This window comes from Monodon monoceros, unplaced genomic scaffold (assembly GCF_005190385.1).
Source record: "Monodon monoceros isolate NGI ecotype Baffin Bay Population unplaced genomic scaffold, NGI_Narwhal_1 Super_Scaffold_2, whole genome shotgun sequence".
Taxonomy (NCBI): domain Eukaryota; kingdom Metazoa; phylum Chordata; class Mammalia; order Artiodactyla; family Monodontidae; genus Monodon; species Monodon monoceros.
The window spans coordinates 76,717,944-76,743,785 of NW_021703776.1; the positions used below are offsets into that span (position 1 = coordinate 76,717,944).

Here is a 25,842-nt window from a genome sequence, read left to right on the forward strand (position 1 = left end):
GGAGGTCTTTCCCTTGAATTTCATTTTCTTTTCTTTTTTTAAACTCTTAAGGCCCAAACACCTACTGTTTTTTTGTGATTTAGACACAGTCCTGTATATATTCAGATTAACTTTTAGCAAATCCTTGAATTTAACTTCTTCTGCTTATTTCATTTATCATATATTCATTCATTTTTTAACTGATATTTAGAGAACATCAGCTGTGTATCGTATTTTTCTTCATGTGCTGATTTCATGTTCTTAGATGACCATAATTGATTAATAATTATTTTGAGTCTTAACATTTTGATTATTCCATTTTGACACAATAAATAATCTTAGCTCTGTGTCACCATTCGCATGAAGCAGGAAATGTATCTTAATTCTTTATTAATAAAATTTGAATGGGCCTATAATCAGAAGATACTCAGATAATTTTGTACAATAAGTTTGAAAGGATAGTTTCCAGAGTTTCTAGAATTTGAAAGAATAACTTCTGTAGTTTCCAGAATTTATGCTTTGGTTTCTAAAAATAATGAGCACTTGACTCTGGATAGAAATATAACTTTTATGTCAGTGATACTTTAATAAATACAAGAACAATTTTGCTCAATTACCTGGAAAAGTAACTACATACATAATCTATCATAGTTCAGTTTTTATATGGACCTAATAATTATAGGTGATTTCTTACTTTGACAGATTCAAAACAAGTTCATTTTTGCTATTTACTAAAGTTATTCAGTGTATTTAAAGATTTTTAATTAACTATATTTATGTAGATCTGTCTCTGCCTTTAAAACTCTCAATGTTCTTTTACTGATTTGAACCTCAGGATATGCTTTTCGTGTTGATTTAACCAAAGAAACTATAGATAATTTAATTCTGCAACATGATGATGAGGAGGACTTTTCCTCTTGCCTTGGAATTGCTGATATTTGTCCTGGGATGAAAACCAAAGTACCTAAGAGTTCCGTGTTCTATGGAAAACCTCCGACAATTGGAGGCAGCACCCCTCCCCAGGACTTACGAAGAGAACAAATCCTACCACAGTCAGCCATCACCCCGGCATCCCTCACAGTACTTCCTAGCCTTTGTGAGGAGAGTCCTGGAAGAGAGAGACAGTTGTAGGGTGACTTATCAAGGACATCTGCCCCATACAGTGCCCTATGGTAAGGGTGCTTCTCCCCACTCCCTGACTTAAGCCTACAACAAAGTCATGTAAATATGGGATTAAGCCATGACAATCATTCAGGAAGGTCTGGGCTTTCTGCAAGAAGTGGAAATTGGATTTCACTGGTGGTGCAGTGGTTAAGAATCTGCCTGCCAATGCAGGGGACACAGGTTTGAGCCCTGGTTCAGGAAGATCCCACATGCCGCGGCGCAACTAAGCCCTTGCACCACAACTACTGAGCCTGTGCTCTAGAGCCAGAGAGCCACAACTACTGAGCCTGTGTGCCACAACTACTGAAGCCCGCACGCCTAGAGCCCGTGATCTGCAACAAGAGAAGCCACCGCAATGAGAAGCCCACGCACCGCAACAAAGAGTAGCCCCCGCTTGCCGCAACTAGGGAAAGCCTGCACGCAGCAACAAAGACCCAATGCAGCCAAAAATAAATAAAATTAAAAAAAAAAAGAAGTGGAAATTGACAGCCATAAGATTTAAATCTAAGGTTTTGCTGAGAGTTGCAAATAAATGTATTCAATGTATGCAGCTTTTTCTTTGTTCTAGTCTTTATACACACACACACACAAACACACACACACACACGAAGTGTGACGGAAAACAAGGACCTGTGATATGAATTCACATTAAGACCTGTTTTGAAAATACATTACCTTTTCTGTGTGGTTCTACCACAAGTAAATCTGCATTATTTTATCACTACCTCTCCCTTTTATTCTTTTTCCTTCACCCTGTTATATCCCTCTCCTAGATTTTTAGCCAGATTTACAAGAGGTGCTGATCATAGTGTAAGTGGTTTCCTTCCTATTTCAATTGCCTCTGCTACACAAAAGGCACAAGGACCTTGGCTACATAAGCCACTACAAAAAAAAGTTATGGTTCTCTGTCTATATGATAATACTCTTATCCTCACTGTAATGTTTCAGTGGTACTGTTTTTTAGAAAACATCTATTGATGAATCTCTGGTCTTAGAAGTTAGCCTAGTAATAGCAGTTTAAAAAGGGCTCTTCCTCTATTTAAAGGAAGCAGTTATTCTAAAAGCACAGGGTCTGTGATTGACTAAATACTATATCAGAGCTTGAAAGATTACATCTGGAATGTTTTCTGTCTTGTGAACCTACAGATTCAAAACATAAATTTCAGATTTAAGGCAGCATGTGGATGAGTATTAATCATTCCCTGATGTACAACATGGTTATTTTTATACTTAATAGCAGTTTACTTATAAAATTAAGTGGATTGTCTTCTTACTAATGCACTGGAGGTTAAATAAAAGGAATTTTATTTTTTTATTAAACTGTTGTCCATTTTGTTCAATCCAGGCTCTATCTCAGCAGTCTGAAATTTAGTTCAATGTTTTTGGTACAGTGTCATGAGGTGGGCTTCCATAGTTCAAATTAAGCTTCTTGGCTTACAAAGAATTATAATTCAGTTGAACGTTATTATTGTTTGTTGGATGCCTGACCTAGTATCGAGTTTTCAAAAACTGAGTTTGGTTTGAAGGTGTTTTAGGTGGTTGGTTTTTTCCCTCCGTTTCAAGGGGAGGTGTTGGGTGGGACATGGGAAGTAGCAGAGGGTTTTGACTACACTTGTCAAAGCACATCAAAAAATCTACAAACAGTAAATGCTGGAGAGGGTGTGGAGAAAAGGGAACCCTCTTGCACTGTTGGTGGGAATGTAAATTGATACAGCCACTATGGAGAACAGTATGGAGGGTCCTTAAAAAACTAAAAATAGAACTACCATACGACCCAGCAATTCCACTACTGGGCATATACCCGGAGAAAACCATAATTCAAAAAGAGTCATGTACCACAGTGTTCATTGCAGCTCTATTTACAATAGCCAGGACATGGAAGCAACCTAAGTGTCCGTCGACAGATGAATGGATAAAGAAGATGTGGCACATATATACAATGGAATATTACTCAGCCATAAATAGAAACGAAATTGAGTTATTTGTAGTGAGGTGGATGGGCCTAGAGTCTGTCATACAGAGTGAAGTAAGTCAGAAAGAGAAAAACAAATACTGTGTGCTAACACATATATATGGAATCTAAAAAAAAAAAAAATGGTTCTGAAGAACCTAGGGGCAGGGCAGGAACAAAGACGCAGACATAGAGAATGGACTTGAGGACACGGGGAGGGGGAAGGGTAAGCTGGTACGAAGTGAGAGAGTGGCATGGACTTATATACACTACCAAATGTAAAGTAGATAGCTAGTGGGAAGCAGCCACATAGCACAGGGAGAGCAGCTTGGTGTTTTGTGACCACCTAGAGGGGTGGGAGAGAGACGCAAGAGGGAGGAGATATGGGGATATATGTATATGTATAGCTGATTCACTTTGTTATAAAGCAGAAACTAACACACCATTGTAAAGTAATTATACTCCAATAAAGATGTTAAAAAAGAATAAAAATAAAAATGAAGATAAAATGAACCCCGGACAGAAGGGAGTCAGACAGGCCTATATTCACTGAAGGAGAATGACAGCTGCCATACAGAGAAGAATGTATGGATGCACAAATGCTCAGTGAATTTGGTAAAGTTGGGTCAAAGAAAGGGGAAGCTTTAGATTAGCAGGCTTGAGTGAGTTACAAGAGCCTAAGAACACAATCCAACGTAGAGAGAGAAATTGAGCCCCAAGAAATCCTGGAGGAGGTCAGAGGAGCGGAACATGTGGAAACACTTTCTATATGAGGCACAAGGGTTGAAAGAGTCTATGAGTGAAGATAAAAGGTGATTACAAGGTGGAGCGGAGGGGACTTGCAAATCTTCCTGTGCAGTGGCTTCTGTTTTCTTGGCAGTGGCAGAAGGTTGCGTCAGCTCCTAACAATAAATGCAGAGATTTAGCACAATCACCGGTCTGGAAAACGCTGATTACCAGAGAAGGATAAATAAATTCAACGTGGCAGGGAAAAGTCCTCTGAGATTTTAAATCCTAAATTTGTAGTTTATTCACTCAGTGAATATTCATTGAATACCTACTGTGTGCCCAGGTTAGTGCTGAGTACACAGCAGAACAAGATAGACACATTTCCAATTCTCAAGGAGTTTGGAGCCTCGCATAGTAAACAAATATCAAAAAAATTTTACACAACTTAATACTCAGTTATAATTGTGAGAATGAATATGTAAAAGTCATAATGGAAAGGACTTCTGTGAAGAAGTGGTGTTAGGATATCACATGAAGGATGAGAAGGCCTGGGCGTGGTAATGAGGCAGAGAAGGGAATGAGGAGAGATATCCAGGCAGGGTAATGCTGAGCAAAGGCTCTGGGGAGGGAGTTGCTGGAGGGTGGCAGGGCGGGGCTTCCCACCCTTCGTGCTGTGGTGCCTCTAGTGGGTGACAGGTGTGTCCAGTATTCATCTGTTCAGCTCTTAATGTGGTACCCCGAATTTGGCATATCTCTAGATGTTTTTACATTTCATGTTTACACTCTTTGAATTAATTCATTTATTTAGCAAGTATGTATTTGATAAAATTATGCTACATTTAACCTGTGCTAATTTTATAAACATCATAAACCTATCAACCGATAGTGTGTAAAATGAAAGTTTACCTTGGGGTTGCTTACAAAGAAACTGGGACGATTCTCTTATCTTAGACGACTGATATGGGAGAAAGTTTTCTCTCATTTCTCTCTTTTTTTTGCGGTACGCGGGCCTCTTACTGTTGTGGCCTCTCCCGTTGCGGAGCACAGGCTCTGGACGCGCAGACTCAGTGGCCATGGCTCACAGGCCCAGCCGCTCTGCAGCATGTGGGATCTTCCCGGACCGGGGCACGAACCCGCATCCCCTGCATCGGCAGGCGGACTCTCAACCACTGCGCCACCAGCGAAGCCCTCTCTCATTTCTTTTTAATTGAGTACTGTCCGTACAATAGAATAAGATTGAGAGGAATTTCAAATTATTTAATATTTAACCAAAAGAATTCCTAATATACTTACACAGACAGATTAAATAAACAATTCAGGAAACCATTCATACAGTTCAGGCAAAAATAATCCAACTTAGTTTCTGGGGAAAACTGGAACTGTTGCCTGGAATTATCCAGCTCCACTGACTATATTTCTTAAATTGCATACTTATCCTCTTTACATCTATATACAGCACCAATTTACAGAGAAGCAAAAACCTGGCATTGCTTTTCTTAGCCGTGGTTTGTTACACCTCTGTGAGAGCATATGTGTTTACCACTGTCTTAAATCATCGGTTTGTGGTTGCTTGATATTATCTAAATTTTTAAAGCATGACTTTTGTTATTTGTGTAGAAAATTTTTTTAGCATACTGTACATTTCTGGTAGTGATTTGTATCATCACTTACAAAAGTGCATATTGTTTCAAGTCCTAAGTAAGCTTCATGCATAGAAAAGATCCCACTGCTCGCTCTTCTTGTACCCAAATGTAAACTCCTGGCGACTAGAGAGTGTGAAAGCCATCAAGTGTGTGTCCATGGCAATCTGCTGGCTGTGTGCAGGAAGTTACAGCGGCATTAAGCCATGAAAAGGATCAATTGTTTTTGTGAAAAATCCTCAAGATGTGCCTTGAATGTGAAGAATCAAGTTCATTAAAATCGTAAATCATCTATTAATCGTTTTTTTTTCCTGAAATGTCCTTAGTGGTCACTGGTATTCTAAAGAACAAAATGAAAAATACGATTAAAACCAGAACATAAAAGATTGTTGAAGACCATGGAATAAAATCCTCAGTGCTTTTTCTTCTTGAAGAGTTTTTAGTGGATACTTGGTGTACCTCTCCTGAGTATGGAGCGGAACACAGTGTGAGGTTTATATCTTTCATTCATTGATTCACTTATGTGCCAGGCTAGTTTTACAGATGAAAATATTCCAGGGTTTTCTGGTTATATCCAAAAGCACTGCGAGGTTTCCCATAAATAATGTGGTGGACTGGGAATTAAGGACAGCATTGTACAAGAGGCTGATTAAACTACATTAATTCTTGTTGGACGTGCCAGGGAAATGGGGGTGGGCTTTCTCCCTCTGAGGAGAGAAAGATAAGCAAGGCTCACTAGGGCATCTCAATATACTGAACACATGCTCTTGCTGACTGACAGGGGCTCTGTGTGAGATGTGAAAGCCATGGCAGGGCAGGGCATTACCATCTGCTCCCCGGGCATGGAACACCACCCCAGATCAGCAGGCTCTCCCTGCTCAGGGGGGAACAGTGCATCCCCCAGCTACTGTACTGCCTAGGGGTGTTCAGGTAGAAAGTGAGTGCAGAGCCTTAAGGTTCTAGCTGGGATCTTCTTGGGAAAAGCCTAGCAATGCTGCTCACTCTGACACCAGAGGGGATTCTGGGAATTCTAAGCTCACAGGAAACATTCCTTTCATTTAAAGATTACATGAAGCAAAACATCTCAGTTAGTTGGAGGTACATAGATATCAGTTAAAATTAAAAGGGTTGTCAGTTTCTGTAAGATATTTTTTCTGGGGTTAAAAAAAAGGTAGTTTAAAATAATGTGTATTTCAGTAGTTAGTACTTTCTTAGCTTGCCAGTGACCTTGAATGACATGTTAAAGCACTTGAGGCATTATGCTTCTAGTTTGTGACCTCCTTGAAGAGGCCCTGTTTTACATTGTGCATCCCTAGTGCATGGAGTTTAATGTGAAGCCAATGACTGTTAAATGAATTCTACAGGAACATTCCATTTGGCACCATTGTGATGCAAGGGCATTCCGCAGAACTGAATTTTTTAAGTAACTAAAATACATCCTTTGAAGCACAAATTATTTATTTTAAAAATCTCCCCAGTATTTTGATGAAATCTAAAAAATATAAATGGGTTTTTCTACCATATTGAAAATATTTTTCATATAATTTACCTTTTTAAATGTTATATCAGTATTCTTATCTGAAATAATTTTTTGCAACACTATTGAAGAATGAGAGCCATTTTTCACATCATTAATAGTTCATTACTATTTTTGAGGTTGTCCTTCTGATTTTTAATGGTGGTTAGGTCAACTTCCTCAACTATCTACTGAAACTTTTTGATGGTATTTGAATTTCTTAGCTCAGATTTTCTTCTTTACATTAGACACAGTTGTCTATATTAGGTCCATTACTGTAGCATAGTTTTTGTGACTTAACTTTCATCTGGATTCATGATAGTTGCATGTATGTTGAAGATGCCAAAATCTGAACTTTGGGTATTGCTGATGTAATATAAGGGAATTCTATGTGCTCATTGGCTTTGAAGCTATTCCTATAGCTATTCAGCTTTTTAAATGAATCGATTTCAGTTAAATTAAATTAAAATTTGTATATTATTAACAGCCTAGTTCTCCTCTGGATCTTTTCAATTAGATTAAGTATGTTATTGAGTAAAACTGACTATAAAATATAGGTAGAAAATGTGTACTTCTTGTATTGAAATTCAATGGACGTATTTCTGAAAATAATCTTCATGTAAAATGACTTTCCGCTCCCCATTTGTTGCCAAATAAAGTTTGTTTTGCAGAGAAGATAAAGAATCAGTGAAATTGCTGAAGTTGGAAAAAAAAAATAGCAGGATGAACTCTAAATGTGATATACGATATACATATTTATAGACTAATAGCCATGTGTGCTTTGTCCTAAGCATGTGTTGATAGTGATTGTTATACCCACTCTGTAGATATGGGAATTGAAACTTAGAAACATTGACTCACCCAGAGAGCTACTAAGCAATCCAACAGGCATTTTAAGCAATATTAACTGGGTAATGTCTCACATGGAACATGACAGAATGGATAGAGAACGTTCCTGTCCTACACAATGTATTAAATAACCACTGTTCATTCTATAAAAGAATGTGTAAATCAGCTTCAGTTTTCTTTCCAGATGAAAGCATAATTGCTTGTGTTTATAAACACATTCAAATGAATTAATTCATTGGGCCCCAAACCCCCTCACCAGTATAGGAGGGACTTATTTTTCAAATAGAGGAACTGAGACTCTGAGGGGGCAAAGGAGTCTCCTAGAGGTCTACAACTGGAAGTTTAAAAGCCAGGATTTACATTCCTAGCTCTTCTGTCTCCGTCGTCTCCGTCCCTAGTTCCAGTCTCTTCCCATTATGATACACAGCCTTTCAAAGTATCACAAATCAAAATTAGCTTTCGTTTTTTTGTGAGCAGCACCCTTGACTGGAGAAGTTGAGCCACTGTAGGAGGCAAGTAGCTGTAAACCATATTAACATGAATATGAACTCTTTTAGTGAAATCTTAGTGCTAAATATAAAGACATAACATCTCTAAGCATTTGGCCCTTGCCTTTTCGTCCTATAATCTCTATTCAGTCAGTATGACCATTTAAAGAATAAATATGGGAAAAGAGAAGAGCATTATTTTTAATCTAAAGTTCACTATTTTTATATTTAAGAGTATACTTGGAGGGCTGATTTTAGCAATTCTTTTAATCATAGATCTGTTCAGTCACTCCTTTGTTCTTTTATTGTAAAACTCAAAACATCAATAAAATAACATTTATTTGAGCGCCAAATGGGTATCATGAGATTTTTTTTTTTTTTTTTGCGGTACGCGGGCCTCTCACTGTTGCGGCCTCTCCCATTACGGAGCACAGGCTCCGGACGCGCAGGCTCAGCGGCCATGGCTCACGGACCCAGCCGCTCCGCAGCATGTGGGATCTTCCCGGACCGGGGCACGAACCCGTATCCCCTGCATCAGCAGGCAGACTCTCAACCACTGCGCCACCAGGGAAGCCCTATCATGAGATTTTATTTCCAAGGTTAAATCAACATGGTTTTGGCTAGACATATGATAGATTATCAGTTAAACATTTTCCACCAAAAATGTTTGCCATTAATGAAATCAATGGGAAAAGCATAAACTTCAGAAAAGTGTGAAGTCACTTAGACGTTTAAAAAGATATTAAAGAAAACATAAGTTCTATCTCAATATCTCATGTCTTCATGATATATCATATATAAATCTCAAGGCCTAAATCCTTTCATAAAAAAACACCTTTTCTTTTCCCTTGAGTTTCAAAGATGCTACCCTTGGTCTGCTGTAAGGTGCTCTTTTTCATTTAACCATCACCACTGTCATATTAGACACTGCAGGAATATGTTAATTATCTTAAGGTGTCTCAGTGGCCCAGTAACTCGAGGGCAAAATGCCAGCAGAATCCTGCCTGCAATCCAGGTTGAAAACACTGCATTAACTTGTTCAGTCTCTTGACATCCTCACAAACAGAACGATACACCTGGAGAGAAAACATATTTGTTCCAATTGAGTTAACTATTCCAAAATAAATATATCCAACCCCTGGCCAACCATTTGTGATTGTGTGTAAAAAGTAACTAATGAGCACTGTTCTCTAAGGCTATTAATTATGTACTGAACAAGAATGCTTTTTAGGTACTGTTCCTCTGAGTGCAATAAACCTGGATAATCGAGGCAACCTAATGAGCATCTGCCACTGCAGAGAGCTTTCAAGTTTCAGGCAGAAGTTAGGAAAAACTTTTGCACCAGTGGGCCAGTAAGACCCAGTGCTGTCTTTGGTCAGGATTAGACACCAATGCAAGACTTGAAGATAAGTGTGTTGTGATTGATGATTGAACTGATGTTGGTTCACAGAATGAGTATAATGGAGCCACCAAGTTCCATGGAGAATGTATACATCTACAGTGGAAAGATAAGAGAGTACAACTGGGGTGCTTTGCAAAGAGTAGAGGCATTGGCGGGGGAATAGGGCTGGGGAGGCGGGATGCATAAAAGTATCAAGCAGAGGAAATCAGATAAAATGATTCTGCTAATCAAAGCCAATAGGGTTTGAGCAGTTTCCACTTACTTCAAATACATTTTACAACAGAGCAAGATAAGATGATGAATAATAATTATCTCTTGGTAGTCTGGTGACAATGAAACATCTGTACCAATAAAGCAATAGATGTAATCATTTTTATACAATTAAGAGCAAAATCAGTGACTAATATTGGTAGGTGCTTGTTAACAATGGAAAGCCAACTAATTAAGGATGTCATCAAAGCATTTAATTCTTTAAAATTGCTAGTGGGGAAGATGGCTCTAAAATGAGGAACGTCTTTAAAATGTAAACAATGGGAACTTTTAAATAACGATCTTAAACCCCCTTAAGTCCTTCTGAAACAAAGAAAGCATGAATGTTGTAAAAATCCTGCTTTTTAAAATGTATTCATTTTGGAATATAGCTAGGAAATTAGATAAGGATAGCGCCTTTAAGTTTAATTAAAATTAAATATTATGTTTTTCAGTGTTCACATTGTTCTTGTGGGACTCAGTTCAACATTTGAATACAGGGTTTTGTATTTTCTATCTGCACTGTGTCCATACTTATCTTTAAGACTAAAGAATACTTTAGGCTACAAATCAAACAGCAACAGTAAACAAATGAATAATTTTGTGACTGAACAAGCACATGCTATCATGCTGTGCTCATAATATGTCACTTTTTTTTTTTTTTTTTTTGCTTCACTATTGAAAGGAAAAACTAAATACTTGAAAAATAAATTCAGGAAATGATGTGAGTTGAAAAACACATTTTTTACAAAGAACTCAAAATGGTTTAATATATGCCATATCTTTTGTTGTAGCATCTTGTTAATAAACAGGAGATATCTTTTGCTATTTTACAATTGTAGAAATACAAGCAAAGACATGTGACTCGTCCAAGGTCAGGACTCAAAGGGAAAGTCTATATTTCTAACCCTAAGAATTAGTGAAAAGAGGCACAAAATATTGATATATGTTTATAGTTTAAATTAGGTAGGTCTACAGTGTACTCACTGTGGTTTCTTTTTGAAATGTTGCCCAAGCCTAAGCAGATTTAATGTGGCTTACTAAGTCTATAAAATATATTGACAAAAATATTTTAAATCATTATAATATCAGAAATATTTTAAATATCAAAAATATTTTAAATCCTTAAAAATCCATTGAAAATATTGGTCTTTTATTATAATGAATATGCTGCTTATGAATAAAAGCTTTCCATTTTTCTAGAAAAAAGTAAAAAATGAAAAACATGACAAAAATGAATTTTTAGTCAATATTTTGGAAAGAAGTCAAGAAAATCTTCCTGCCTTGCCCAGACATAACTACATGGTGAATCAGTCAACACACTAGCAGCAGTTTTAACATATGATCCACACCTATTTCTGAAGAGGTTGCCATCTCCAAGTTGCCAGATTTTCCCACTTAATGGACAGATTCTTATGTTCGGGCATAATTTTATGTAAGTGAAAGGTATTATTAGAAGTAAGACACAAATTAAAATAAGGCTGTTTCAAGGTCTACTCAAAAATAAAGGATCCAGTCAATGTGATCATTATGGCCAATAAGATGATCTGCGAGTTACTGCATTGCTATTTTGCTATGGCTCTTGTTTTTAGTTTTCTTGGTAGCTGAAGTGCTCAGATTGCTTGCCATGTGTAGACTTGGCTATGATTTCCTAAACTTAAACATGCGGTTAACACTAGCTAATGCATGCAGGCTCTTGTGAGTAAGGAGAAGATTTTATTGTAAAATCCAAAATAAGCAGTGAAAAATGGGTTTCAAGCATTTTTTGGGGTTTCAAGCAAAACATAGTTATATATTTGTCTCTAACCTATTTGGCTGTAGAACCAGAGATATTGTTTCAGAAGTGCGTATACACTTTAAATTTTTAAAATATTCACTCATACAAACTCAAAATACATGGAAAGCATAAGAACATATAAAAAAGTAAAAATCACTCCCAGTGGCACAGCATGAGGAAATTTACATTTCTGAACATTATGTGATATTCTCAAAATTGCATCATAACTTGATGTTTTATACTATGTACGTTTCTTCACATCAATAAAACTTTTGAAACTTAATTTTAATGGATTCACACCATTTCACATGATGAACATTTAAATTTCCCCCACTTTTTGAACATGAACATATTTTCCAATTGTTCACTGTTAGTTTCAGTGCTGTAAACATCTTGGTACCTGGCACTTTGTTCTCATCTCTGTTAATCTTTTAAAATATATTCCTTGGAATGGAATTACCGTCTCAAAGAACATGAAGTATTGTAAGAATCTTGTTAACTCTTGCCAGCTTACTTTCCATAAAGTTTATACTAGTTCATACTTCCACCTGTACGTAAAAGAACATCTTAAGATATTTTGGGCATCATTGAATATTTAAAAAATTAAAATTATATACCTTTGACAATTTGATAGCTGGAAAAATGATATCTCAGTGTTATTTTAATTTCTGTTTCTTTTATACCTACTGAAGTCTAATAGTTCTTTATAGCGTTATTATCTTTGCATTTTAAAAACTTCTCTGGGGCTTCCCTGGTGGCGCAGTGGTTGAGAGGCCTCCTGCCGATGCAGGGGACATGGGTTCGTGCCCCGGTCCGGGAGGATCCCACATGCCGCAGAGAGGCTAGGCCCGTGAGCCATGGCCGCTGAGCCTGCGCGTCCGGAGCCTGTGCTCCACAACGGGAGAGGCCACAACAGTGAGAGGCCCGTGTACCGCAAAAAAAAAAAAAAAAAAAAAAGCAAAACTTCTCTGTTCATATATTTGCCTTTATTGATTTGTAAGAATTATATATGTTTGAAATATATCTTTATATTTGTTCAATGTGTTTTAGCAGTTACCAGTAGTTTAATATTTGTAATTTGCATTTCACTAAACATTTTTCTACAAGTTTTGAATGTTATATAATCACAGCTGTGACTATTTCTTTATGACTTATTTTTTCCTGCATAGAAAGGCCTTCCCCATCTTATAATAAATTAAATATTCATTTACATGTTTTAAAATAGTTTTTGTATAACCTTTTTAAATCATTCTTTAATCCACTTGAAATGTATTTTGGTCTGATCTATGTGTGAAGTGTGATTTAACTAATTTTTCCAAAAAGCCAGTGTTCCCAATATGGGTTGAACTTTCATACTTTTCTTATCTGATGTTTCTTTATCATGAATTAAACTTGTATCTATACTGAGTCCAATTTTAGTGCCATATGCTTTGTTCTATTGATCAGCCTGTCAATTTATCTTTTAGTAACTGGTTAACCAAGCCCCCATTATTTCTCCCTTTTTCTTATCAATTACTATTTTCCCTTTATATTTCTAAATGAACTTTAGAATAATTTGTCAGTTAAAAATACCCCATTGAGACCCGAACTGTTTATTAATATGGAAACAGCTGATAATTTACCCAAATTCAATGTTCCCATTTAACGATGTAGTAGATCTCTTAATTTATTCACATTTTTTATATTAATAATAGTTCATCTCTTTATTTATGCAATTCTTGGTGTTTTATGCTTTTCATGGTAGATGTGAATGGAATCCCATTGTATTCTCCACTTGGCTGTTTTTCTTTTTTCTACTTGGCTATTTTAAGATGTCAATTGTCCAGAATTTCCCAACCAATCCTAATCCTAAGGCAACATGGCAGGCATTCTTGCTCTACACCTGATTTCAGTAAGAGCGCACGGGCATAAGACTTCACAACAGAACCGTTATTTAGATTGTTGAGTAATAACACATTATTATTGTACAGATAATAATATAAAAGTATATAATGGCATAATAATATAATAATACATAACACAAATATAATAGCATATTATATTTTGTAATTTGATGAATTCCATGCTTTCTTCCCAGTTTCATATGCTTTTCTTATACAGATTTGGTTCTTCTCCCGCTTTTAATATTATTTTTAGCTTCTTCTAATAGTTATTTTTACACATGTTATTTCTGTCTCTGCTCCCATTATCACTGTTCCATCAACAATTGAGCTTTTCTCTTAAGGCAGAATAAATTCACTGTTAGTTATGGAAACAAGGTAGCTATAATGTTTGTAGCACTGTACAATAACAATAAGTTTCTTCCATGTTAGTGTTTTCTTGGTGCTGTAGAAGAAGATTGACAGGGGATAAAAAGTGGCGGTTAATTTCCTACAGACTTTATTTTATACAGAAAGTTCAAAGTAGCTTAATTTCATCATTTATCCCAAGGAATAAAATTTCCAAAGCTAAATCAACTTTTTATTTTAATATCCAAAAAGTAGAAGAATGCTTCAGGTGAACTATTATGGTGCTATAAAACCATATTTATTACTTGGGAAGTGATTTATTATTATGTAGAAAAAGCAAGTCACCAAATAATGAAATAGTGTAATTCAATTAATGTAAAGTATAAAATTATTATATTGCATAGTATAACGCCTAGAAAAATATATATACATGCATGAAATTGTAAATACTAGTTTCTGTAGGAGATGGGATTATAGGTGATTTTTAAAATTATTTTGCTTATCTTTATTATTTTAATTTATCTGAAACAGGTATTATTATGTGATAAAGATAAAATTATGAACGTGTTTTCAACAGTAAATACCTCAACTTTATAAATGTAGATAAATCACATTCGATTAAACGCATTTATCTAAGTGTAAGAAAATACTCTGGTGACTTTCCAAGACAAGCCTGTGAATATTTTGAGCTTTCATTGAATAGGTTTGGTAGACATATTGCCAAGGTAGAAACTCTCTCTGGGAAAGCATACACAGTCCTCAGTGTCTAAGGAACAATAAGACCTAATTGCTCACCTCCAAACTCTTCCCTAAGTCCTATGAGAAATATGTATTTCATTGGATGTCTGACAACCAAAACAAGCATATGGAAGAAATGGCTCCCTCTTCTTTACCTTATCCCTTATCCCTTATGTTCAATCTTTCCATCTCCTTTTACAGTTTTATCATTCGACTTTTTTTTAGTATAGTGCCTCAAGGATCTACTTTTTCATCTCTTTAACCTTATCATTAAATAAAGAGGCAACCTGTACTCTAATAACTCATTTTTCCAGACTTCCTATCTTTAACAGTATGAATTCATGTGCCCTCATATTTGGTGATAAGTTGCAATTTAAGTTTTGAAACTGTAAAAAGTACTTACATTTTTAAACCTCTGCAGCGAGGAGAAAACTAATGGTATTCTTTTCTTATAACCCTGGAAAGCAGTTGAAATTGGAAGACAAATGGTTTTGGGGAAAATAATATATGTGTGTTTTTTAAAGTTACATCTGAAGTGATTAACAGTAAGTACAGTGTTTGAACTATAAATTTATCCTAAACAAGCCTGTTATCTGAATTACCATAATTAACTAAATTATGTTTCACAAATGTCTTTGCATATATACTGGATACAAGTTTATATTCCAGATAGGTAAAGATGAGGTATGTGCTAACACAATTTGACAGCAACACTGAATGACAGGAAAATGCACAGATAAAACCTGCCATGTATGATATTATGATATTATAGACTCTATACTATACTCATGGGCAGATTTCATTTTACTTGGAAAGTTTGCCTCAGTTGGCTAATCAAGGTTTTGGTTTAGATCACTTGGGTCATAAACTCAGCTTTCTTATCAAACAAAGATACTTACAATAGAGTATCTGAAGAAATAAAGGACTTTTGTAGCCAGATGATGTGTTCACAGGTGTTCATTAATCAAAAGCTGATTCTCTCCTTAAAGGAACTCATTTCTGATTTTATTTTCTTCTTCTCTGAGAGGGGACTGCTATTATTTTGTTTTAAGTAATTGATAGTTATGACTACAGTAACCATCAACCTTTTTTATCACTGCCACTTCAGCCTTATGCATGTCTGACTGTCAGATGATTTAGGGGATGGTTATAATCACTCTGATAATACTAGTCTGTTTCCAGGGTTTTCCACGTTCTTCTCTAAGTGGTCACCAGCCACTTAACCTTTCTTCTCCCACTCCCTGCCACCTCTTTCACTTCAATTAGAAATATTTGTTTGTTTGTGGGTTTATTTATTTACTATTTTTCTTTAAAATATACTCAGTATACAAAATGTATTCAACACTTTTTCAGTCAGCTCAGCAGATTATCTCTTTCGCGCTTTTAAAAGAAATCTAGATAAGAGGAGAGAATAGGATGAAAACAAAAAGTGAAGATTGATGTGACCCTTGTATCATGGAGAGCCATAACCAAGTCCCTAGTAAATCCCTAGTGACCTACACAGACCCTATAGGAGAGCCCAGCTGGCTTCCCAATTCTTTGGTTCCATGATTTGCCCAATGCCCTTCCTCTACCTGAGACATTTTAGACCCTCTCCCCAAGTCTTCCCTCAATCAAAGTCTATACTCAAAGGCTTTAAAGATTCATCTATAATTCTGTTCCTTCTTCTCTGCCTTTCCAGATTTCTTCCATCAACTGACTTCCTTTTCCCCTCCTCTGAAGTTCCTTAGTGATATTTTTAAAGGATGTGAAATATGCAAATATCATTTATCTTGGAAAAGTCTACTTTGAGAAATCTAGTTTTAGGATCCCAGTCTTCAAATTTATAACTGTGGCTATTTTCTACCTGAAGTTACTTTTTCTGAGGACCACTCTATTTCTTCTCTGTCATATATTTGGCCTCTTAATAGCATTAAAATATGTGTGTGTGTGTGTGTGTGTGTGTGTGTGTATTTTGTCAGAGCACTGCTGCTAGATTATATGGTAGAATACAGGTGATGAATTGTTGATCAACATAAAGCAGAGACTTTCTTTAGGCATTTAGGGCAAAATCAGAGGCATTTGTATAATTCAAAATATTTATAATGATATTTTTAGTAGAAAATGAGCAACATGATTTTTTTTTTTTTGGTTTAAAAGCATGAGCAAAAAAATGCTAAATTTATCTACATCATCCATGTGGTGGTTATCAGAACTTTGGTTTCCATTTGAGTGTAAAGAAAAATAAAGGAATATGTGGCATATACATGTTTGCAAATAAGTAGGTGCTCAAGGTAAGTACAGGATGGAATAGATTGAAACAGAGACATTTAAGGTTACCTAAAATAGTATAAACCAAATTTCTCTCAACTTTGGTAACCACTTCATGAAGAATAATTTTTCAGGACAAATTTTAGAGTTACCTTTTAAAAAGTATACTGATGTATATGTTCTTATTGTGTATCATGTGTACAATTCATTCCTGAAATTTATTTTAGTTTTATCCCTACAAAACACTCACACCGAAGCAGACCTGGAAAATACTTTTGAACAGAGAGAAACAAAATATAAAAACTAAAGAAACTAAAATCCACAGAAACAAAAAAATTCTATATTTCATTATTCTAATTGATTTTAAAATGTGTAAGCACTTTGATAGATTCTACTTTATATAGGATTTACTGGTTCTCAAAGTATATAATGCAACAAAAAAAGTGAACCTAGATTCTTTTTTTCCTGTTCATTGGAGCTATCACATCTCATCTATCAGATCTCTAAGTAGAATTTTAAAAGTGGGGTACTCTCTCACGCCCAAGGACTATGTAATTAGCATATGAATGTGTAACGGATTATTTGAAGTAATAATTAAGGGAACAATACAAAAAGGAACTGAAGAGAGCTACCAACACCTGGGAATCTTGTATTGAAAAAAGCTTTCTTAACGTAAGTAATTAGAAACCAAGGACAAATGCTGATTGTGTAGCCATAAAGCCCTACAAGGAGAGCTAAACCTGCTGATTCTTTGCTGTCATCCTTTAGCCTGAATCAGTAAAACAAGAGCTTAGTGTTTTATCTGTTTCAACAGAATACTTGTTCAACGTAGGTTTTGTGTGGTCTTTGATCTTCTGAAATCATCAAAATGCACTTATATGACAAAAATGTCTTTACATTTTAAAAATATTTATATTCAAAACATAAAAGATGACAAAAAATCTTTTCCCTGTGGTCAGTGCAAAGTTTCAGAGGAAAATTCCAACTGATGGCCAGGTCAGATTAGGTATACGGTCAATTCTCTATAATTTTTTTTTTTTTGATGTGGACCAGCAAAATCTGTGTTGAATTTGTTACACTATTGCTTCCATTTTTCTTATGTTCTGGTTTTTTGGCCCCATGGCATGTAGCTCCCCAACCAGAGATTGAACCCTCACCTCCTGCATTGGGAGGCGAAATCTAAACCACAGACCCCAGGGAAGTCCCAATTCTCTATAATTTATTTGTCTAAGTAATTCCTGCTGATGAAGTTCAACCCCAGTGTATTGTTTTGTTTTATTTTGTTTCTCTTGAAGAGGTTCCTACTCAGGCAGAGCATTTGAGTAACCAACAGCTCAGGATCGTTAGGAATCCTTGATATCGTGGAAGACTTAGTGAGTACGAGGCAGAAGCCATGGATTATTGTTTCCGTTTTTGTCACTTTCTGCCTGTACAAACCACTTACATTTCCTTGGGAAAAATTACCTAATCTCTAAAATTATTTTTTGTAGTCTGTTAAAGTCTGGATCAAATGACCTTTGAGGCCATAACTGTATATATTCCTTGATCATGAAAAAACACTTGTCCCCAGAATTTAACCTTAAATGACTACCATTTTATGGTACAACTCTATATAAAAAATAAATTATGAACCTAATGATTATTTTTTAAGTAGAAAAGTAAATATATGCATGAATATTCAAAGCAGCATTATTCATGATAGCCCCAAAGAGGATACAACCCAAGTATCCTCCGTTGATGAATGGATAAAAGAAATGTGGCATAGCCAACGTCAAAACAAAAATTACAGCGTACAAAATTAAACAGGCAAGGAAAACTTTCTTCAAGGCTGTTGCAGTAGCGGAGAGAAGGCAGAATCAAGTCTGAGCTCAACTCTGATGAGGCAGAGAGGGTAAGGTTTTTTACGAGCTAGGTTAAGCCCCAGTGTAAAAGTAATGCAGGACATGAGAGGAAGTCATAGGCCATCTGCATTTGCTAATTGTCTCTATTCAAAGGAAAAATAAGCTCATATCATTATGACAGGAGGTAGTTTTTGCAACTTGGAGCAAGACACCTAGCTGGAAGTTAGGTTCCTACCCTCCCACAGAAAATGGGAGATAAGGGTGCTTATTTCCTTCAATGGTTACATTTCAGAGAAAATTCCCATATTCTTGAGAAGTACAGTCCTAGTTGTAAAATTGGCATGTGGCTAATAAAAAAGATTTACATCTTAAAGGAATAGAGAGAAAATTTATAAGTTTTCTAAACTGAATGCCGGAAGAAAAGGGAGGTCAAGAGCCTAGAGCTAGGAAGTAGCCTGTCTAAAGTTTAGTCAAGCTGAGGGGAACTTTAAGGCCATCTTGGTCACAGTACAATAGAGTACTATTAGACAATAAAAAGGAATGAAGTACTGATATATCCTACAACATGGATAAACCTTGGAAATGTTAATTATGCAAAGGTAAAGAAGCCAGTCACAAAAGGCCATGTATTGTGTGATTCTGTTTTTTAGAAATATCTAGGATATCCAAATCTATAGAGATAAAGTAGCTTAGTGAAGGTAGAAATGGGGTAGGGGGTGGCAGCTGAAGGGTATGGGGTTTCTTTCTGGGATAATGAAGATGTTCTAAAATTGTTTGTAGTGATGATTGCACAGCTCTGTGAATATACTAAATGCCATTAAATTTCATGGGTGAATTGTAAGATGTGTAAATCACATTTCAGTAAAGCTGTTATAAAAACAAATTATTTGTTGAAATGTGCTCCACAGCCAGTAGAATATTTACCTATATTTATGGGTAATGACATTTTTAAAACAATTTTTTTTTGTTTTCTCCAAGCTAGGTTTCGGTTTTGAATAATCTGTGGATTCAGAATGTGTATTTCTGGAAGCTGGCCTGCTTTTAAGTTTTTATAAAATATTTTAGTATGTATTACCGTGTTCTAATCAGATTGTATATAACATGGGAGAGAAAAATAATTTCTGAAATGTCCTTGAGATATTTGCCTCCTTGAAATTGGGAGCTGTCAATAAAGAAAGAAACACCTGTGTAGAGAGAATAAGAGGACGTAGAGTCTGTCTTCCCAGCTGATGAGAAAGATCTATCTATCTATTTATATAATATGTATATATGTATATGGTATGGTGTGGTATAAATAAATCCTTACATTCAAATGAAAGCTATATTGACAGAACCCCAGTTTATGAATAAGTAATGTTCCACACATTCATTTGTAAATTAGCTATTTGTAGCCTTTTCCTCTCTTTCTTTTTTCTTTTTTTTTTTTTGGCCATGTCATGTAGCTTGCAGGATCTCAGTTCCCAAGCAGGGACTGAACACGGGCCACAGCAGTGAAAGCCAGGAATTCTAACCACGAGGCCACCAGGGAACTCCTGTAGCCTTTTCTACAGAAATAGTTTTGTCAACACTGATCAGGTTCCAAACCTAGTTCACGAAGATTTATTTTGCCCACAATGTAGCTGAAATGGAGTACTAGGGTTAACACAGGCTGGGATAAAGGGAGCAATAGCACAATGGCACAGGAAGGAGGAGGATGAATCATAACGTCCCTGTTTCTTGGGTACAGGAATGACTCCAGGCAAAATTTTGAATTGTGTGGAGTGAGACTTTGACTTCCATCCATTTTCTTTTCTGTACCCCTTGTCCCATGTTCAAGATGTAGAGTCTCTATCTCTAGGTCATGAAGCATCCACTACTTTTATGGTACTCCAAGCTTCCCACTGTATTACCTCATCAGCCATCTCTGTTCCTCCAAGACACAAATTCACCTACACCGTCTAACACAACCTTTCTCCCAGCCGACATACACACACACATTTAAATTTCCATTTCTTCAAGGCAGTTAATTTTGTTTTGCCTTGTAGGGAAGTAAATTTTGAAAATGTGGTAACCTCTGGATCTCCTAGAAGCATTTACAGATAAAACTTGGGTTGTAACCTTAAAAGTATCTCTAATCTATAGGATTTCAAGTATTCAACTTAGGAAATGGTAAGAAAAGTCTGAAGATAGGACAAGCTGTCCTTTCTGACCCCAGTCTCACTTTCGGATGAAACCCTCTAGGTTGCTCCTGCTTTTCACAGAATATTTTCTTTGTCTCTGTCTGAACTTTAGCAGTTTTTAACTGTGCCCTGCTAAAACTCACACTAATTACCAGAGCATGGACAGTGGAGTCTATAATGGTGGCAGTTGGAATTGGGAGGAGACTTTGGGAAGGTGACATAGAAAAGAGTAATCAAGGACCATTTATGGTATGAATGATGCTTTGGGCATCTTATATTTTTTTAAATTTGCCCACATATTTTTCTATGCATTGATCAATTGGTTTTTCTTGGTTGTAGATTGGGCTTATGGATACTACAGACAACAGAGAAAACTTGTTGAAGAGATTGGCTGGTCCTATACAGGTAAATATATTAGAATATAATGAAATTCAATGGAAAATTCTATTGTTTTTGTATCTGTTTTTATATGTAAAAGAAAACTTTGTAGCTCCACACATCATTTTAACTTAGCTACATGGGTAATGCAATTAATCACTAAAAATATATCATATGCAAAATGATTTCTAGTGATTTTCCATTAGCAAGTTGGTAGTGTAGAGTATATTGATCTCAGACAGAGCTAGATTTGAATCTCAGATCCACACTAGCTATGTCTCCTTGGGAAAAATGCATAACCTAATTGAGGTTCAGTTTTTTCATCTGTGAAATGGAGGATTTTTCTGAGCATTAAATGAGGTAAATGGAGTTGGCACAGAGCCTCCTTGTAAATAGAAGATTCTCAATAAATGTTAGCTGCTATTTTTGTTATGATCACAGTTGTTGTTATGATCAATGTTAACAAATATTGAGGGGAATCTTGCTTTCAAAAGGGGTTTCCTTCTGAATTACTGTGCTGAGTTAATTGGAATCAGGGTCTAACGTGATTTTGTATGATTACCAGACGTGGCTTTGAGCGTCACGTGCAGCTGAAGTTGGCTTAAAATAGTTACATCCAGAAATCCTGATCAGAAACCTTAGGAAAGAAGAGAAGCTCTAGGCTTGATCAGATGAGCCTGGATGGAACCTAGAGGGAACATGACATGCCTCATGACCATCTGAGATAAAGCTGAGTAGTAGAGCTGGGTACTCATTAGAAATAAGATTGGGTTGATAAGTCAGGATCAAATTAAAAGGGCTTCAACAAGAGCCTAGCCAATTTGGACTTTATTTTATAGATGAAGGGCAGAAGCATGATGAATTTTGTAGCAAGGCATGCATTTTCTTTCTTTTTTTATTCTTACTTTAAAAGCAGAACTTAAAAAAAAAAAATCAAACACAAAGAAGAACATAAAAATCATTTTTTACTCCCACCAGGTACATCCACTAGAAAATTTGGTATATTCTTTTCAGGCCAGTTTTTATTATATTATGTTTATATATTTTTTATATAGAGTTTTACATCCAATTTATTCTGGAAATTAGTTTTGAGCAGTGACAATTCCTGTTGATCCTGGTAATTAATAGTCCGTTGGATAAATGTTTCATTTTTAATCATCCAGTTCAAGCTATTCACTGTTTAAAGAAATGGTGGCAAATAGATGAATAGATATGTCTATATTTTTATCATTTTTTATTAGAGAATCCTTGATATGCCATTATTGAGTAGAAGAAAATAAATGCTTTCAAAATTCTTGATACACATGACCTAATTGCTTTCTAGAGAGCATATATATGCTTACATATAGTATAAGTAAGTGACTACCCCACTGAATAAACCAGGATTTAATGACTGTCATTTTGAAAACCTTCACCAATTTGACATGTTCAAAAAATGACATTTTGTTTTAATTTGTTCTGTTTGATTACTGTTGAAGTCAGTATTTTAATTTTCATTAGTCATTTGTATCACCTTTTCTATGAAATAAGTTAAATTAGAACATGGAAAATAATCAAGATATCCATCAAAGCAGGAAAAATTGAACAAATTAAGGCATATCTAGCCTGTGGATTACTGTGCAGATGGGCATGTGGTTGTTCTGTATGATATTGTATAGAAAGACTTGCTCTTAATTTACCCATTTATAATTATGACCTATATAACGAATTCTGCCTTATTATTTTTAATTTTTTTAATCTTGAGAAATATATAAAAACAAAGATTCTCCATAATTCTAGGCCATTTTTAATTATTTAAAGTAATTATTCTTTTTTAAAAATTTTGTTTATGTTTTGCTCTTATGTACTTAATGTAATGAACATCCTCAAATTCTATTTACTTGAGCAATTGTTTTTCAGAAAAAATGGACTTTAACAAAAAGAGAGTTGTTGGATCAAAGTGCCTACTGTTTTTAATATTAATATATATGGTCAAATAAATATGGTCAAATTTTAGAAAATTGTGTTAATTTATCCATTTCCCCACATTTTTACTCACACTAATTTAAAAACTCTGATCAACTTGTTTGACAAAAAGTAAAATGCCATTTTTAATTTGCTTTTATCTAATTACTTAATTTCTTAAGTCACCCCAAATAACAGGGTTTAGGTTAGGATTTTGGGAGGACATATGGTAAATAAATACTACCTGAAGTAATGGTTAAGTGAATAAGAAGGGTACACCTGAGTAAGTACTATAAAAAAATGAACAATCCATTTATTTACCCTAAACAATTTCACTTTTGTTTTCAGTAAAAGTGTGTGTTACATTCTACTTGAATAAATTTGTGTCTTAGTTTCTCTGGATTTAATTCCAGGTTCTGGACCAATTTTTCTCTATTATATACATAACTCATACAACCTAAAGATTTTAAACTAAGTTATTTTGAGTAAAAGGTATCTTTTAAGTATCTTTAAATTATATTTAAGGTTTTTTTTAAGTATTTAAGGATTTTTTTTTTTTTTTGCGGTACGCGGGCCTCTCACTGTTGTGGCCTCTCCCGTTGCGGAGCACAGGCTCCGGACGCGCAGGCTCGGCGGCCATGGCTCACGGGCCCAGCCGCTCCGCGGCATGTGGGATCCTCCCGGACCGGGGCACGAACCCGCGTCCCCTGCATCGGCAGGTGGACTCTCAACCACTGCGCCACCAGGGAAGCCCCGTATTTAAGGATTTAAACATAAGAGAAAAAATACTTTCCTTTAGTCTGACCTTATTAAAATAATACTAGAGCTATAAATAATATTAACAATAAAACAATCCTTAAACAAGAACAAAAATATAATATATAACTGTTGTAGAAAACTTGATACATAAATATGTTCATAGAATAAAAATCAGCTGGTTAGTTTTGTTAACATCTACCTTCCTAGTTTGAGGTGGAACTAAAAGCAGGTTTACTTTAACTGATGAACTTTTAAACAGAGAACTCATATATTTACAAATGAAAAACAAGCTTTAATGCATCCTTCATTCTCCCTAAACCTAGAATCAGAAAATGGAGGACCTGTAGCCTAGGGAGAGAGAGGGTTACAGTTCTCATCACCCCAAGCAAGGGCAGGTGTATGAGGGGTAATGCCACCTGTTTCCAGCAGCCTGAGGTCCTTGAGGTTCCTGAAGGTGCCTCCTCAGGGCAGGAGAAGACAATAAGATGGCAGTTTTACCAGTAGCTTCTTGCAAATACCACCATGCATATATTGCTATCTTAGGAGGCAGCCACAGAGCTCTTCCTTTTAATGGGCTAATTGCATCTAGACGTGGCACCTGAAGAGTGGCCAGGCTTTCATGGATGGATCTATGCACAAACAATGCACAGTTCTTTGCTTTATAATCCAGTTGCATCATCCTGTTCATAACTTAAGGCCTATTGGCTTTAGCTCCTTTAAGAGACAGTCTGGTGATCAAAGGGATAGATTCATTAAAAAGTGTCATTTGCTATGGGAGGAGGGGTGGTAGGTCTCAAAAGGGAATGTTCCAGAGTTGAGGTGAGGGTGGAAGCTTACCAGAAGATCCTAGGAAGAGATTAGAAAGAGTTTCAGCTGAGGACATTTTATAGCTTAGCTCAAGCTGAGTGTGGATTGATTATTTTGTCTGAATTCCTAGAGCATCAAAAAGAAAACAAACTAAAGCCTTTATCTAAGTAAACATATCTCTCCCAAGCAAATCACACCAAAGCCAAGCATTTTAAATGTGGATTATTCACTGTGAAGTATATTATCTCTTTTTATTTTTAGTATAAATGTAGATAAAGGTTGGTAGTCTTTTCAATTTCTATGATTATTATTCCACCTGGAAAATGAAAAACTATATGTGCTGTGTAAAATTTCAGTATAAATTAATTTTAATATTCTCAAATTTAAGTAATTGATGAATGGCTGAAGTAAATTGGTTTTGACCACACATAGGCCTAGTTTTGTTCACAGCAGCTTATCTTGTTGAGCTACTTGTCAGATTAGCTGCAATCTCAGAAGAAAAGACCTACCCTTGAATGTTTGTATATATAGAATTCTATTCATAAAAATTACTAAGAACATCGTAACATCTGTCTGTAAGAGAGCTCACTGCTTTACCATAAGCCATTTAAAAATATCATATGGCACATCAAACATGATTTAAATGGAATCATTTAAGCTAAGGTTGTTTAAGAAAGATTACACAATTGTAATATGTGAAGAAACAATAAAAATCCCTGCTGGCTACCAAATGGTTGGAGAAATAGAGGGTGGAACGGGAGGAGAAAGTATTACTCTTTCGGTTGTGTTATTTTAACATAGGTCATAAACAACTTTTCTATTCAGGGTATATTCTATAATTATGTTGAAAAATGGCAGGGTTGGTAAATACAGTCACCAGTCCCATTTTTAAAGTTATTACAAAAAGGTGAGCAAAGTTCGTTTGTCACTCTGCAATGAAAGAATGAATTGTAAATATGGGAATGTCAGCACTAAAATCCAGTTCTTTCCTTAG

General features: G+C 35.6%; 1 protein-coding gene across 2 annotated transcripts in view; it reads left to right on the forward strand.

Annotated features, from left to right (window-relative positions):
• PTPRZ1 (protein tyrosine phosphatase receptor type Z1) overlaps positions 1 to 25,842 on the forward strand; it is a 163,674-nt gene that overhangs the window by 30,908 nt on the left and 106,924 nt on the right. For both annotated transcript variants that reach the window (XM_029233612.1, XM_029233613.1), the window contains exon 2: positions 21,300 to 21,365. In XM_029233612.1, the coding sequence (XP_029089445.1) occupies positions 21,300 to 21,365 (66 nt within the window). The remainder of the gene's footprint in view (positions 1 to 21,299; positions 21,366 to 25,842) is intronic.